We start from the raw sequence: 17450 nt of genomic DNA, 5'->3' as shown, positions 1-17450 counted from the left end.
AATAAAAGAAACATTCTGAAATATTTATTTGGTTGGATAGTATACCAACTTCGTGCACTTTGTATTTATGAGCAGTAACATAAGGAAGCTTGCCTTGAAGTTAGATTTCAGGGATTGGTATCAAAAAATCGGTACCATCCAAACAAGAAAATGCAAAGAAAAAAAAATAAATCTTAGAAACAAACCATTTACAGCTATAAGATGCGAAAACCTTTCCCATCTCACTCAGTTCAATTCCAGGGTTCGTATGAAATTATTTCAATGAAAATCCCTGACTTTTTCAGATCATCCCTGAACAGATTTCTGACAATATCCCTAACCTATGGCCCCCGAATTATTCAAATCCCGTAACTTATTCGGGTTATTCAGGTTACGTATCAACCCTGAGTCCTCTAGACCAACCAGATGATAAGGATATTAAGAAAAAGCACCAAAAAAAAAACCAATTAAGAAATTAAAGTGGAGCGAATAATTTGAAAGAAAATTTGAACCCTGCTCTCTTTCCTTAAAGTTTTTAGTAAAGAAAGAAGAAAGATGGGCCAAGTTTAATTTTTTATGCGCGGGGGGAGATCCAAGCTGGCATGAGTTTAATTGGTTAAGTGGGTCCTTAGTTTCATTATTACAGCAAACCCCATACCAATGAGGTAAGGGAGCCAACTTCTAGTAAAAATAAAACCAAAGAAAGAAGAAAAAAAAGTCAAAGACGCCATGGAAATTTACCATGCAGGAACGCGTAAGCGACTTGTAGTAAATTAAGGCGGGATACTGGGCCATTAGCTAAGAGTATATATAGTAGTTTAGTGTACATTCTGTACTGTACCATGGGAGGACGTTTTTACCCCTCCGATTTTCCAGGAAAATCTATAGTCCGGAGTCTCTAATTAGTTTTTTTTTCCTTAAGGATGATCCTGATTTAAGGCACGAACCTTGGAGGGTATAGCATTACTACCCTTTCTTAACTTAGTATAAGAAGTAATGAAAACGAAGCTACAATCTTAGTCTTCTTATAGCCTAACCCCTCAGCGCATGCAACCAGAAGTTAGATCATGAGACTAGAAGTGAAGGGCTCTAGCATTGATAGTAGATCCTGGCACTAGTGAACAAATTTGAGGATTTTATGCCGCTTCCCACGCGCTAAAACTAGAGAGGAAAAAATTGGTCGAGTTCCAAAAACATTTACTACCCCCCTTCCCCTCAACCAAAAGCCGCGGAACACGGACGCGGGTGCTTGAATCTAGTTCGGCCGTCTACCACCGCGAGCGTCTCACGTTTTGGAGGGAAAATTCTGAAACCGCTACCAGAGGGCCAACCGTTGGTGTGTTATCAAGATTATTCACTTTCGCCGAGTGAAGAATTTGGTTAGCTCAGTACTTCTGGTCTCATCTCACTTCTGATGCAACGAAAGAGAGAGAGGAATGGAAAACACAGCGTCTCTTAAGTAATATAACAACAAAGTTGGTATCTCCCCTATATACTTTCTTATACTCCCAAAGTCCCAAAACATGAGATGAGGGGAGAAGATAAAGATAAAACTAAAAAGAGAGAGGGAGAGAGAGAGAGAGGAAAATGATCAACTCCTGCTCCTGAAATTCAAATGAGATGGGACCGATTATGGACCAGGGATTTGAGGACAGGTTGGGCGCAAGTTCTTACGAGGGAAAAGTTGGCTTTTTTATCCACCTACAATCTAGGATCTATTTATATTTATACGTAACACGTGGCTCCATATTGGAAAGGATACTTTTATCGATTTTTTCTTTTATTTATAAGAGGTGTTGAATTTTTGTTTTTGAAAAACATAAATAAATAATATGATATTCACAAGTACTTTACGTAATGGGTTCTAGCTCAAAAAGATTGGATAATACCCCAACCCAGCCGTGTTTAGAAATTATTAGGAGAAAAAGTCTCCTCATAAACAAAGTAATGATTTTGAAGAAGCATTTAACAAAAGAGGAATATCTAATTAAAATTTATAATTAAAAGTTATTCGGTCGCTATATTCCACAAGTATTAATAATAATAAGGAATATGTCCTCAATAATGAGCATTCGAGGAACTTGTAACGAGGAGGTTGAAGAATAAGTTCCCTCTTGCGAAAGAAATACATTTCCCCCTCTTGCAAAGTCAAGTACAAGGACGACCCTCAAGAGAAACATCTCCAGTTCTCCACGGATATACGAGGCCGTTACGGAGATTTACAACCTCAACTTCCATATTTGTAGTTCCATATCCATGGTTTCCCCGCCCGCTTCAAGTACACGAAAGCTTTTCCATAAAAGCGGTATAAGACGCCATCGTTAAGGGTGGAAAGTTGAAACCCCTAAATATACGCGTCCCCTCATTGCATTTACACCCTCTCAGGGTCGTTTAAAGGAAACTGCTTATTAGCTGATGAAAAAAGGCCTAATATCCATCCTTGCCTCTCACCTTAAAAGTTGATAGGCTAAAAAGTATCACTTCTGGACTACAAAAATGTTAAAACGAGTACTCGAAGCGGGTGAGACAACCATTACACCACTGATACATATACAAGTGGACATCGTTTGACTAAATCTAGTTTGACATAGAACTAACTCTAAACAAGGGCTCGTAATATAGTAGCCACATCGTACCGTACTTAACAGGCGTACAGAAAATTTATGTGAATAGCCCCTCGATGCGCTACTTTAACTGTGCTAAAATTATTACCCGTAATAAATTTATTTATGTTATAATTATAATAGTGCGACATAAAGAGAAATTTTGAGTGAGTAGCCCCTCGATGCGCTACCCCTAACATTGATAAAATTATTACCCGTAAGACCAGTCTAAAAACGAGGCGTTATCTTTAACAATGCTAAAATGATCACACACTATTTAGTAACCCTAATAGAAGAACAGAAAGTTTTAGTGATTACCCCCTCGATGATCGAGTTACCTTTAATAGTGCTAAAATGATTACTTAACGCTCGATTAATACACGTACAGAAAGTTTGAGTTTACAACATAGACTTATCTCGACGCGTAATTTTCGCATCTTATAAATTTCTAACATTTTAGAGTTTGAAAGAGAAAGAATTCGGTAAAACACTTAATAATTGTAATATCCCGTGCCTTAAGACCATTCTAAAAATAACGTAGCTTTTTTTTTCTTCAAAATTTCCCTCGATTTCTTTGAATGTTGAAAGAGGGGAGCGGTCAAACTCTTATTGTCGACGGGTGAGAGGAATTTTTAAGGGAGAGTATATGGCTTAACCTAACTATCATAATTCCCTTCCTTTTAAGTAGACGAACGAAAAATATCAACTTCACCCCAGTTCTCTCCCTTTCACTTTCCCTTCAATGACGAACGAAAAATTTTATACTGCCAAAGGCTCTACTATTGACACTACTACTACGAGAATGACAACAGGGCAGGTCAAACTAAGAGCCTCATCGTAGATGTTCATCATACGATGTGGTTAAAAAGACTGATTTCGCAAACAAAAATTTAAATCAAATGTTTGCGGAATACATGACATGGTAAAAAAAACACTTCATTCACTAAAAATAAGAGGAATAGTTCATAAAACACGAAGAAAACAAAAATGAAAGAGGTTTGCACTGTAAGAATTATTTATAACCTTTCATCAAGGGAATTTGATCGAAACAAATATTACCTTACAAGACAAGTTTGTCGAATTATGTTCCTGAAAAAAATGTACTTCAAAGAGATATAAGAAGTGAGCACTTTTAGCTTAACGTCGTCTCGACTCCCCTAAGATATTTTACTCTTACCATCCTATATTTATAATAAATGCCACCACCAAAATTTTGTTTGTGCATGCCTCGAAAAACAAATATACATCTTCGTGCTTGGAAACCTTGTCGACGGATTATAATCTTTACTTTGTTCAAGTCTTTTTCTAGGTTCAATTTATGAACAAAGTAGCCCAAACAACGAAAGCGGATTTTCTTTTAAAATAGTACTTAAAGTTACCTAATACCTTCTAAATGCTTTAAAATATTTATTTTATGGTTAAAATATTTAAAGTTTGAATTCACATCATTCCTACATAAAACCCCCTATTGTATTGAATGCGTTGAAAATATATAATGTTTCTGTCAGCGGTATTCTTTGATCGATTTTGAGTCCAAAATGTTCAATGACATTTTGCCACACAAGTTACGATTAGAGTGTTGAGCCATAAAATTTAATTGATAAACTGAAAATTTAAACAAACGAACATAAAAGAATTTCTCCGCACCCACGTGGTCTCGAACCCGAGGCTTTCCGCTTGCGAAGCCGTTGAGCTAACCACTACACAGCAGATACATATACATGAAGACATCGTTTGACTAAATCTTATGTGAATTAAAAAATAACTATAAAAAAATAACTTCCGTGTGTGAGCACTATCTTAATTAGACAAGACTTCATTGGGTAATGACCATCTTCGAGGATTGATCTTTCTGTCATTGTCATTCAATGGCGCTACCAACAGCGCCATGATACACGCTGCTGAACGCTATTTGAGCTAATTTAGTTGTCAATTTGAACTAGAAAGCTTAAAAAACTTCGGCGCACCTACGCGGTATCGAACCCGGGCCTCTCCGGATTTGGGGCGGATGAGACAACCAAAATGAGGTACCGACCTCTTGAGGTACCGACCCCAATTGGGATACCGACCTCATGAAGTACTGACCCCAATTGGGATACCGACCTCATGAAGTACTGACCCCAATTGGGATACCGACCTCTGAATTTAGTTGTCAATTTAAACAAACGAGGATAAAAGAATTTCTCCGCACCCACGTGGTCTCGAACCCGGGTCCTTCCGAGTGTGAAGCGGATGCGATAACCTCTACACAACAAATACATTTAGAAACACCAATCGTTTGACTAAATCTTATTTGAATTAAAAACTAACTCTAAAAACTAACGAGCATAAAAAACTTGGTTAAGTGTTAAAAGGGATCATCCGTTAAACACTCCACCAACTATAAATCGAAAAACGGTGTCACTTAGGACAAAATATCATAGAACATTTTCGACTCAAATTCGCCCAAAGATCACAACAAACCTTTCAGAAACACCCTGTATAACGCATTAAAATATTAATGGCGACTTCTGAGAATCATGTACGCGGTGTCAATCTAACCTTTAAGACTCCTTGAAGGTACGTGGGCGAGTACTTGGGTCACGTAGACCTTTGTAATGTTTGTATACGCATCAAGGTGACACGTGACTTCGTGATATATGAAGCTTTTCAATGTTTACCGTTAAACGTGGTCCATAGCGTAAACAAACATCAAATACGATGGATATGGGTTTAATTATTATAGGCTAAATACCGCGACAACTGCTGCCGCGTTTCACAGCGACTTACAATACAATTCCTTCATGTTTCTAAACATTGAAAGTCACGTGACGTCTATTGGAAATAATGCGTATACACAAGAGTTCTGGACATCACAATATTTGACCAAGGAAGTGGCTGATATAGATCGTATTTAATTTGACATAAATTAAAAACAATCACCGCTAATTTTGATTTTCATATAAATTAAATTCCATTTGACTTTGGACCCCTTTATACAGGTTTATTTGCTCGGCATACGACCTTTAATATTTTATATATTTCAAATTAAAGCCTGAAGAAATGAAGGAGAAAAAATTAAAATTGGATTTCTTCAGGCGAAATTGAGTTATTTTTTTTATTCTGTCTTTCTTCCTTTCTCTCTTTATCTTTCTTAACTTTTTCTACCCAAGAGAAAATGTACATGTAAAGAAGAACCCAATCCATACGGATTGAAAAACATATCGAAGAGAATCTCTGGTCCAGGCTCCCGTATAGTTTAAATAATTAAATTCAAATCAGAGATCCATTTCGGATATTCGCAACCTGTTTACTTGATAATTTCGTTCGCTGGAAATCGAATTTTTTTTTCTCTCTCTCTCTCTCTCTCCCTAACCCAGGAGTAACGAAAAAAAAATGAGAAAGTTATGGTAGCGTACGCTAATGGGATTCGCTCAATATAGTTTCCAGTAATTACTTTCCAGTTCCGAGCACCCCACCTATACCCTTTTTTATACATATCTCTCATCCGGAAGTTCAAACCCCTATCCCAAAAAAAAAATAAAAATTGAGCATAGGAAAGACAGAAAGAAATTTCTAAGTCAAGATTCTTCAGAAAACAGAATCAAGAGCTGCTGTGTAAATGTTCCAAATTCCTTAACGTGACCTGACCTTCCCTGACCCGTGGAAAACCTTGACCTGTTGATATAATATAAAGCCGCGTGTGTGTCAACTTTGAACCACAAACCAGGCAATTTCTATTTAAATAAGAACTTTCTTTTCTTGTATTTAAAAAAAAAATCTTTTTTTCGATAATAATAATATTTACTGGAAAAAATATTAAATTTTCTAATCGGATATGCTTAAAAAAAAAATATTGAAGATTTCTAAAATGTAAAGCATTTTTCTTTTAGACAGACCTTGGTTTGAACGAAGATAAAAATCCCTGGTAAGAGAAGAAGAGAAAAAAATCTATACATTTTCTTAGGGGAGCGGTTATATTTGAGAGAGTGTGTATATATATATATATATATACCTACATTGAAAGAGAAATATACGGGGGTGCCCGCCCAAAAAGGCAAAAGCTCGCTAGCGATGGGCTTATTGTAGAATTTTAGTAAAAAGAAGAAGTTTCTAAGAAAAATCGCTTATTGATTTTAAGGCCTCATTTTTTTCATTCCTTATTCCCGTCTTTTAAGGTCCCACTATCCATGAATTAATATAAATTTCGTAAGAATATTTAATTAAACAAAACGAGATGGAGATCACCCAAAAGTACAAAAGCTATGATAATAAACATCCCGATATTTTATCAATACAGTTATCTATACATACCAACAAGTTAAAAAGATAAAGAGTGTATAAATTATTTAATTATTTATTTATTTAGAAAGGCTCCATGGATAGGATCATGAAACCGCCAGGCCTTGAGCATACAAGAACAAAGGAAGAGCTATAGTACAAAGCGGGAGAGGGAATATACGGTTTTGAATATTTATGTTCTAAATGGATGCATTCATGATCATACACTTTGTGCCGAATCCGAAGAAGGGAATCTCGAAAAAAAAGGGAAGAAGAAAAGCATTGGATTTTTAATATTCACCGGTCATTTATCTTGGAAAATAGCACGTGGCAAAATCTAGCTTGGCTCCCTTACAAAAACGGTAAAGAAGACTAAAGGAAGGCTAGCTTGATATCTCGTATATTCCAATCCTACCCCCCAAAAGTCAGATATAAAAACTTCCTATAAAGGGTATATCGCTAGAAAGAATCTCCCCTTACTAGCTCGTCTAAAATCCAAATCATCCTTGAAGTCCCGGACTCCCATCCTATAAGGAAGAAGAAATCTCGTTTACGAGAAAAAATACCTTAACACCCTATACCCCGAAACTATCTGAAATCTATCGCTTATATAGCGTAGTGCATCCCGTACTTTAAACCAAGCAATGTATCAAAACACAAACTAATCAGGCAAGATATAAAGCAACATCTCATCCGTTTCTGTACAAAGGAATGAAATTTATCCTTATATTAAATTTGTAGAGTATTTGGGGCAAGGGACGCACACTACGTTAGATTTTTGGAAATAATTTTAAATTGCTAAGAAACGTTTCGAATTCCCTAACTTTTGAAGCGTTTTTTCCCTGACTTTTAAGGCATGCCAAAATTGTCAATATTAGCACTACAATTTTAAGATAAGAATATATATGTCATAAACAAGTTAGTTAACTCTCCGGGAGAAATTATTTATTGCATGTGCAACGCTACGATGCAATTTTCGCAAAACCCAACGAAAATAACGAAAAATTTCTTAAAATCCCTGACGTTTTTGACCTAATTTTTAAATTCCCTTGAACTTCTATCAAATTATCCCTGACCAAAGGTCACCCTGAGAATTAGATTGATATGATATCAATATATATATTGAACTCTTAAACGTATTCAAGTACGCTCAAATCTAACTGTAGTTTTACACCTGACAAAATTATACGTCCAGTTTCCAAAAATAACCCTTCTCGATTATCAGATATAGTACATATCCATTAACTTAACCAAAGGAACTTCCGTTAGCTATTTTAGCTGCGAGTGAATCCCGAGATAGTGCACGCGGATGAAATTAATAAAACTAAGTGTTACCTTCGCTACGGATACACCAGATTTGCTTCAATATACATATACATACACGTATATAATCTACTGGAAGCCTCCTGTTAAGGGTAAGTAGATAGTACTCTCTCTCAAGCTCTTCTGATTAGATTGTCCCTGGAGAACAAAACTCCGGAGGATGAAGAGAAGAGGAGATAGAGGAAAACTCCATCGGCGCTAATTGCGTGTTATACTGAACCGAAATGCGAAGCCATATACACGTTTCTTCCAACCCCCTTCCCGGAAAACAACATCGTCTTGCCTTTAATCTAAATAAACGTAACTGGTATATTTTTAATACGATTAAGCTGTCCTGCAGGATTCGACCGAATCTACAGTATAAACACTCTACATTTAAAAAGATCTTAAATTGTACTCCTAATAACGTGCCTAATGGATATAGTGTTTATCTCGATTCTTATTTTAGACTTAACATACTTAGCTAAATTTGAGAAAGTAATGAAAACCCACAGCAATTGAGATGAAATAGCTTAACCACTCTTTATGCATAGGTACGCCTAAACCTTCTCTAGTAGGGAATAAACTTTTAATGAACTTTCTCTCTAAATTCTCCGTCCAGAGTTATTCCCAGTAGACGAAAAATGGGGGGTTTTGGAGAGCATCCAGAAAAGGTGTGAAAAGGAGAAGGGGAACACAACGGGGATGTCTAGTCCATTTTGGTTAAACAGGGTTCATACTACACTTGGAAAAACCAACTTTCCAGGTTTCTTCCCTTGTATTTCCCTGAGAATCACAAATTTTCCTGATTTCTCTGAATTTTAAATAAAAAAATTATGAATTCCACCAAATATTTCCTGAACTTTTAGTAAACAATTTATTTCCCTGACTTCTCCAGGTTTTCCAGGTTTGTACGAACCCTGTTAAAATAGACTTTTGAAACTTTTCAGAGAGTCCCCAGTTAAATTACAAAAGAGGCCGCTCACGTTAGCGAGGTTTAAATTTGAAAACCGAAATCATTTTCTTAAGTGAAGAGAGCCGTAAAGCCTGAAAGGTGGTTTGGTGGAATTTCAACGCCGGTTGGTTTTCCGGATGGATAATTTCAGGATAAAGATATTCCTAACTTTTTAATATAAAAAATAACAACCCGGGGTTAACTTAAAACGAGTTACGAACAGTGCGAAGGAAAAGATAACGTATGGTACCGCCGAAATCTCGATTAAAAGTTAGATTTTAATCTATTTTTAATTGAATATCCGTATTAAAATACTTGAATTTGAAGATAAATTGAAAATAAAGTTAGATATTTTTACAACTAAGAAACAAATTTTGATAGTTAACTTTATAGTTGGCTTTTTCCGATGAAAATTAAATTATTCAATGAAGCTTTTCGTTTCATCATTTCACAACTTTCACCCAACCAGAATTTAAACCATATATTCCAAAACATTTATAATATAAATTCTTTGAGGGAAAATTCTAAAAATACGGCGTCAAAATAAACGACGTATTTACGCGTTCTAGTTTAAAATGAGTGGGGTGGAAGGCGAGGAGGGGTTTGCCATCAAGATAGTGGTGCGCGAGCGGTCATTTTCGTTTAGAAGAATGAAAGAATCGCCTTTTAATAACCAATATCAACACTCGTTAATTTCTCTGCCAGAACGTATAAATAGCTAGAAATCAACCGTACCAGCATGTAGCAAAGAGAGAGAGAGAAGAGGAAAATTGTCCCCGAAATTTCGTTCCCCTTGTCGTTTAAATTCAAGCGTAGATGGGGGGGCTGGGACTGAGGAGAAGGAGATCTTGAAGGGGGTTGTAAAAATGCCGAAACCAATTTGAATAATTAAAACCGCGTTACTTATAAACAATGGGTGCCTGTATACGTAACGAGCCCGGGGTGATAGAAAGACCGCGAACAAATTTTCAAATTTTTCCCCGCAGAAACAATTTCGCTTGAACGGGTTTTCCTTTCTATATTGGAGACATCATAACGAGAACCCTTATTCCTTTGTCATGATACAATACATTAAAAGATTATACGTGGCTTGTACTGTTCTACTTGATATTACGAGCTAAAGCTGAGAAACTTTGAAGCCGTTTTAGCCCTAATGATGTGGTTGGTGAAGGGTGCTATACAAATTCAATTCCTGGCAAGAAAAACCTGGAGTTTAGTGCAAAAAACCGTTAAGTCCTTCCGTAACTCTTTCTAAAAGTGACACAAAACCGCCCAAAGAACATTCTCCTTAACTTATGCCAAACTTAACAGAAACACCCTAAAAATAAGGTAGTTCATCCTGTATGCGCACTTCTCTGTATTGGTCGTACAGCGGGAAACACATTTCTACAGGGGCTATGGAAAAATACATAAGATCATTCACCCTGTAAGCTCGCTTTCCTGAAAAAATATTTTTTTATCAACAAAGAGCTCTACCAGATTTCAAATCCCCTATAGAGGATTTATATAAGATCGGAATACACTAAAACGACTCTTAATTCTTATATTTTCGTAACAAATCGTAAGTTACGAGGTTATTGCACTGGGATGATTGTCGCGAGATCACATTCGCGTAACACTTGGTATGTACGTAGGCCTAGTAAGATGAAGAGAGAATTTTGTAAAAGATTGCGTGGGAAAGAGGATGCGGACAGTAACAATGAGAGAAACTGTCTCGACAAAAGAAGAAGAAGAACAAAAGTAATATTAGATTTTTCCTCTACCGAAGCATCGCTAAAGTTACTTGCACCCTATTGTTTGAGTGTATTTCGGTCCCGTAGATTCGTTCTAAGACAAAATGAGAATATACCCTCGTCATCCGGGGGTTCGCATCATCCAATCCGAAGATAAGACTATACCATCACGTAAGCCTACAAACCCCTGTATATCAACCGCAAATGTAATCCCATTCAAAATACATGGCAATTCCCCTTGGTTTTTAGTACCATCTTCGGTCGAAAAAATGTTACACGCGTGTTCAACTTCGTATAGACAATGAGGGGAAAGGGAACCAAGTCGAGATGGCGAACCCTACCATTATGGTCTCGTACGCGTTGATCGTTATAGAGTGAACGCGAGATAAAGGGGTAATATTGTCTAGTACACGCTCAATTCGGTTCATTGGTGATGATGGTAAATAGAATCTCTTTGACCGTAGAGAGAAAAGTAATGTCTCTGGCCACCGTGACGTTAATTTGGGAGCTAATGGCAAACATTCGCCTTGGATTAACCGGGAAAAAGCGCGTGGCAAGGCTATACCTCTACACCCCTCCGCTTGCTACTCCCTTTCTCTTAGTTATCGGGCCGCTGACCTCTTTGCTGGCCAAATAATCTTACATCCTACGCCCACCAGATACTTCGTTTACGCCGTTGAGAATTCCTTTTACTTCTTCCGAAAGAATGGATAGAGATCCCTTATAATATAACCTAAAAGTTCATAACACGAAGTTGTTACCAAATAAGGGGCTTCTTTATACATGTATAACATTTTACAATTAAAGTTAACAGACGAACCAAATATCAACCAATTTATAAAATGAAACAATAATATAGTAAAGCTCGAAAGTCGATAATCGAGGTTCAAAATCTTTTGAAACGTTTCCCGGGGGGACTCCGTTTTAACATTTAAATTAATCCATATAAAGAAGTAGGCTGAAGATTTTAATATTTCTTTTTGTTTAAATTCAAAATGCAATTGCTAATATCTAATTACGTCCCTTGAGAATTAACGTATGTTTACAAGTTATATTCCCTTCATGAGGAAAGGAAGAAATATAATACATCGAGCGATGAAACGTAAACCGGGTTCGCACCCAACCCAAAAGTCCCTGGTCCTCCTTAGCCCTTAAAAGGGAGATTCCATATATATATATATATATATATACACGTTTCTCCGAGTGCATCCCTGTCCATACTGCTGCCTTGAATTAAGCTAAAGTTCTATAAGAAATACAATACCAAACAGACATTGCTAAAAGCGTGCAATGGTTATTTATTCGGGGAAACTAAGTGGACGGAGTAGACCTACAGCCTATTCTTGGTTATCGATCCGAAAACAGAGGAGCCCTCTTTGCCGTCGTAAGAGCAGCGCTGCGCGGGGAAACCCTACTCGAAAATCGCGCGCCATGACAGTTTTCTCGAGACCCGACGAAAATCGTGAGGAGCGAAAATTGGGACGGTTTTAATTAAGCTTAAAATGAATATAGGAACGCGATAAGAAACACAAAGACCAGAGAGTGAAAAACTAAAGAGGTGTAGGGTACGTTCGGGTACATCGGCGTTTAAGAGGAAGGTATTCGGCCGAATGTAAGTGAAGATAGGAGCGGCAGAGTGTGCAGAGAAAATCGCTCGCTGGTGCCGCGAAGGAAAACAACGGCGCGATAGCGAAAGACGCGAGGAGGTAAGGAGAAAGCTGTTCATTAACCCATGCAGGCGTTGAGTCGCGTGTCTCAAGGTCATACCCGTGTCATTCAATGACGACCTTGAGATACCTTTACCCTATTTTAATCCCAACGATATTAAGCTCCTTCTTGAAACGAAGTTAATCCTTTCCCTCTCTCTCTCTTTAAAAGGTATAAAGGTAAATGCAAGGGGAGAAAGAAAAAAGAAACCTCGACGACGTACCATCCTTCTAATCATCTTAAACACAAATTATAAGATGGATATCGCTGGGGAGAGACTACCCCGTAGATAAAGAAAGGGGTGAATGAATTTTTCATCCCCCTAGACACCCTTTACATAATAAAAAAAAGGCTTTTAAGAACGATGAGACCGGAATAAGAAATGAGTTTTAACTCCAACTGGGAATTTTGAAGAAATAATTTGAGATAAAAATCAAAAAGAAAAATGGACGAAAATTTATCACGAGGTTATATTCAACTCGGATGGGGTTCGAGGGCGGACCGATTGTCCAGGAGATTTCGATCAGGTCACCCCAAACCCCCGGAGGACCCTTGTCACTGCGTCTACTTCGCCTTGGTCTTAGCTGGAGTTGGGTTCTTATTACCCTACAACAGTTTCATCATCGCCGTGGATTATTTTCAAGATCGTTACCCGGGGACAACCATCGTCTTTGATATGAGTCTGGTATACATCTTAGTCGCCTTCGTGGCTGTTATTATCAACAACGTCTTGGTAGAAACTCTAAGTCTACACGTTCGAATTGTCTTCGGGTACATCTTATCTTTCTTTACTCTGATGTTTGTGGCCGTCTTTGAAATATGGTTGGAAAGTTTCGACAACGCTTTTGGTTACAAAGTCAACTTGATTGCCGTGGCCGTCGTCGCTTTCGGTTGTACCGGTAAGTAATGGCTGGATAAAAAGTTTCGTCTGGTTGATATTGGTATCTTTCAGTGCAACAGTCCAGCTTCTACGGATACACGAGTATGTTACCATCAAGGTATACGCAAGCCGTTATGACGGGAGAAAGTAAGTTTCAGTATCGCTGTAACCTTCAGAGCAAACACTTATTATTATTATTATTTTTTCAAAAAGGCGCGGCCGGATTATTGATCTCAGTCAATAGAATATTGACTAAAGGTTTATTGGAAGACGAACGCTTCAACACTGTTCTATTCTTTAGTTTATCGCTGGCCGTTGTCTCAGTTTGTTTCGGGATTCATTTCGCTCTTCAGCGAACCGAATTTGTTCGCTTTTACGTCAGCCTTTGCAACACCGCCGCTAATGAAACCGACGAATACCAAAGAAAAATCACGCTGGAACCCACGGAAGATGTGGGCTTGGTAAGAACAAGAACCTTGGGAAAGTGTCCTGAATGTTTTAGTCAATACTTGTTTAAATTCAAGGTGGACATGTTGGATCCGGCGGAATCAAAGAGCGGTAAATACGGCGTCCTCTCTTTACGGTCTCCGCCGGCCTCGCCCCAACCACCCGACTCGGCGTTTCAATCTTGCGAGATGTTGGATCAGGAACCGTGTATGGGTCCGACGGCTACCGAAACATTCGCCCACTCTTCCATGGCCCTTCACCATCGTTCCACCGAGAACATAGTCAGTGATGACGACGATCCTTGGAGACATTCCACCGAATCCATGGTTCTACCACCTGGTCCCCAGATGGGTAAGAAGACATACCGTGTTCAGGAAGTTGTCGTCCGAATGAGAGGAACCGCTTATACCAAACACATACAGTGGTGGGGAGGAATCAAAAGTAAGACAGAGTCAATACCTCCATCTTCCAATAATATAATTGTTTTCCAATTCAAACGTGTCTTCTATCTCTCGTAGGAGGAGTCGTGGCCCGATGGCAAGTGGCTAAATCAATATGGCCCTATATGCTCAGCATCGCCTTGGCCTATTTCGTCACTTTGACATTATTTCCGGGGATCGAGAGCGAAATTGTCAGTTGCCGGCTCGGTTCTTGGATGCCAGTAATTGTCATGGCCATTTTCAACTTCTTTGACTTCCTAGGAAAAGTAAGCTGAACGCACCCCAAAAATCTTCCGGGTATTTAAACCACCCGTCATTCAGATTCTAGCTTCGATTCCATACGAATGGAGTCGCCCAAAATTAGTCCTGTTGACTTTCACTCGAATCTTATTGGTCCCGTTGATGGCCATGTGCGCTGCACCACGTGGTCAACCGTTAATCCCCGGCGAAGGTTGGGCCATGTGCTTTTCTTTATTGTTGGGTATCAGTAACGGCATCTTCGGCTCCGTCCCTATGATATTGGCCCCTTCTCGAGTACCGGATGAACAAAAGGAACTGACTGGTACGTCCAAATTTTAGATGACCAGTAAAAGCCAACAAACAAATGATCGTTTCATTTTGGTTTTGATTTCAGGAAACATCATGACATTATCGTACAGCGTTGGTTTGACCACTGGTTCGGGTGTAGCTTACTTAATCGATTACTTATTGGGACCACCGTTAACTCATCCTTGCCAAGGCGGGATTGGTCCGATTCACGGCATGTTTCCGATTAAAATAGCCTCGACTTCAATTCCTCCGACGACAATCGCGTCTACGTCATTAACCGCGGCCATTACCACCTCAATGACCACCATATTTCCCGCGTCTATTTCCAACGGTACGACGACATTGGCGGCAACCGTTGCCACAACCATGATGACAATAAATGGCCTCCTAAGCAACTTAACTGCCGGAAAATCGGGAATCACGGTGTTTGATGTCTTCCACGATAACAATAGCACCGTTAACGATACATCCGGTTTATATTAATTAAATGCTCTAACGTCATTTACATTTAGTAAGTGATCAAGTTAATTTACAAATGTTCGACAACAAGCTAATTAAAAAAGGTATGTGAAAAAATAAAATGAATGTTTCTACGCCATAAAATGATGAAAAAAAAAGAAAAAAAAGTGTAAATACTCCAAGTTATGATATTTTACTAGATGTATATTATATTTTGGGATGAGATTTTTAGACGAGAAAGTAAAGGGCTTCAGAAAATGATTTCACTTTGGGTTCGTAGGCCTATCTATTTTAGAGCAAATTAATTTGAAAAATAAAAAAGTAAAATTCGGAAATATGGGTACAAAATAGAAAAATCAAGTTATCCGAATTTTAAAACTTAAATTTAAATAAATTAAATTAAGCCCAGTTATATCGGTAGAGTTAACAAATGAAAAAAAATAATAATAAAGATATTTAGTAATTTAAAAACAAATGTGCTTCGTCCAAAAAAAAAGTCAACTTACAAAACAAAACAGAACAAATTAAAGCAGTTATTTACCTCTACATATATTAATAAATAAGTAAATAAATAAATAAAAACAAATCCTATATATAAATATGAGGCGTCCATTGAATACAAATCGCACGCGCGGCTTTCAACCCGTAATAATGCTGTCAAAATATTTGTCTAATCAAGTAGCAAATCAATAAGGCAAAAAAAAAGCAACACGACTTCTACTCTTTTAGCCATATGATAAGCGTGGATATTTGTAACATATTTCTGTACACGTATTCATTTCCCCATTATATAAAACTTCGGAAATAACGAGTAACAGAGCAAACCCTGCAATATTAAGTAATTTGATAAGCATAAGTATGACAAGCCAAGAACCAGCGTGATAACCTTACCCGGTGTGTGTAAAAAGTTTCTAAATTAATATGTTTTAATTAAGTTACGTATGTCCCGCGAATAAATAGTAACATCGGGCCGCTGTCGCTCTAATATACTCTCCTTTATATGATAATATATATTAAGATATATTATGATATTAATGTACATGTATAAAATATTCCAGACACTAAAAATAGGCGGGAAACTTGTCGAAACTTTCCCGCCAAAGAACAAAAAAAAACAATTCCCAGAAATATTTTGTAAAAATCTTTCGCGGCTTTTCCACAACTGGCTAATTTCTCGCTCGATTATATGTAATTACAAAATTAAACAGGGGTATTATGAATTTATTAAATCCTTCCAAGAGTATTGAACTGTAGACTATGTAGCTTCGAGTGCCAATTGTAAGTCATACTATACGATACTAATCAAATTCATTATTCGTAGGAAGATTCAATATATTCATGAATAAATTAATTCAATCGGGAGAAGCCAATTACGAGGGGGGAGGGGAGGGAAAAGGGGAAACAACCAAGTCTATCGTGTTCTATGATTCTATCTATATACACCAAAGCAACAGCGCCAAGAGATATTATTAAATTAAAGATATTTCAAACGGAAATTTCATTGTCTTCTTCATTATTTCATTTTCTAAGCCTAATTAAATTCTTCCAATCATGGATCTTACAAAGCACCCCGATAAGGGGGAGGGGCAACTATTAGCCTATAAGTTGTCTGATCGTAATGTCTCGACGTAAGTCTACGTCATAAGTTTGTAAAATAAAGGAAAATATCAATAATTGTAATTGAAATTAGCCTTTTTTTACTGTCGACAAGTTTGATACGATTGTGTACGAGAAGAGCTAAACAAAAATCTATATCTATATAAATCAAAGTCCTGACTGACTGACTGACTGACTGACTGACAGACTGACTGATAATCAACGCCCAGCCCAAACCGCTTGCCCTAGAAGGCTGAAAATTTGCAGGAACGTTACTCTTAAGTAGTAGGCGCGTACTAAGAAAGATTTTTCCAATCCGCCACCATCTTAAAAAATGGTGCCCAGAAATGTAAAAAATATTCTCTATGCAATAAAGTACGCGCGTTTCAAGCGATTTCACAAATATTTAATACACTGGTTTCCTTTAACCTTAAGACGTGCTTAATGGTCTTTCGGGTTCGATTTGTCGCCATCTTTTAAAATGGCGAGCTGAAATGTAAGAAAATATTCTCTACGCAATAAAGTACGCGCATTTCAACC

General features: G+C 37.6%; 2 protein-coding genes across 2 annotated transcripts in view; one reads left to right on the top strand and one right to left on the bottom strand.

Annotated features, from left to right (window-relative positions):
• LOC149661914 (uncharacterized) overlaps positions 1-17450 on the bottom strand; it is a 205479-nt gene that overhangs the window by 186086 nt on the left and 1943 nt on the right. The window lies entirely within an intron of this gene.
• Positions 12242-16293, top strand: Ent3 (equilibrative nucleoside transporter 3). Its single transcript, XM_089843890.1, has 8 exons — positions 12242-12538; positions 12711-13438; positions 13492-13566; positions 13633-13880; positions 13944-14307; positions 14385-14572; positions 14628-14868; positions 14941-16293. The coding sequence occupies exons 2-8, from the start codon at positions 12985-12987 to the stop codon at positions 15336-15338; spliced, it is 1968 nt and encodes a 655-aa protein (XP_089700016.1). The 5' UTR covers positions 12242-12538; positions 12711-12984; the 3' UTR covers positions 15339-16293.

Source organism: Phalangium opilio, unplaced genomic scaffold (assembly GCF_054372755.1).
Source record: "Phalangium opilio isolate 3A_F unplaced genomic scaffold, DU_Popi_V2 ptg000070l_1, whole genome shotgun sequence".
NCBI classification, from domain to species: domain Eukaryota; kingdom Metazoa; phylum Arthropoda; class Arachnida; order Opiliones; family Phalangiidae; genus Phalangium; species Phalangium opilio.
This window is presented reverse-complemented; position numbering and strand designations above follow the sequence as displayed.

What these genes read in the sequence shown, in the direction of transcription:
- Ent3 (XM_089843890.1), top strand. Translation starts at nt 12,985, where the DNA reads ATGGACGAAAATTTATCACGAGGTTATATTCAACTCGGATGGGGTTCG. An exon ending in AGCCGTTATGACGGGAGAAA is followed by an intron (nt 13,567 to 13,632) that starts GTAAGTTTCAGT and finishes TTTTTCAAAAAG; the next exon opens with GCGCGGCCGGATTATTGATC. An exon ending in CCACGGAAGATGTGGGCTTG is followed by an intron (nt 13,881 to 13,943) that starts GTAAGAACAAGA and finishes TTTAAATTCAAG; the next exon opens with GTGGACATGTTGGATCCGGC.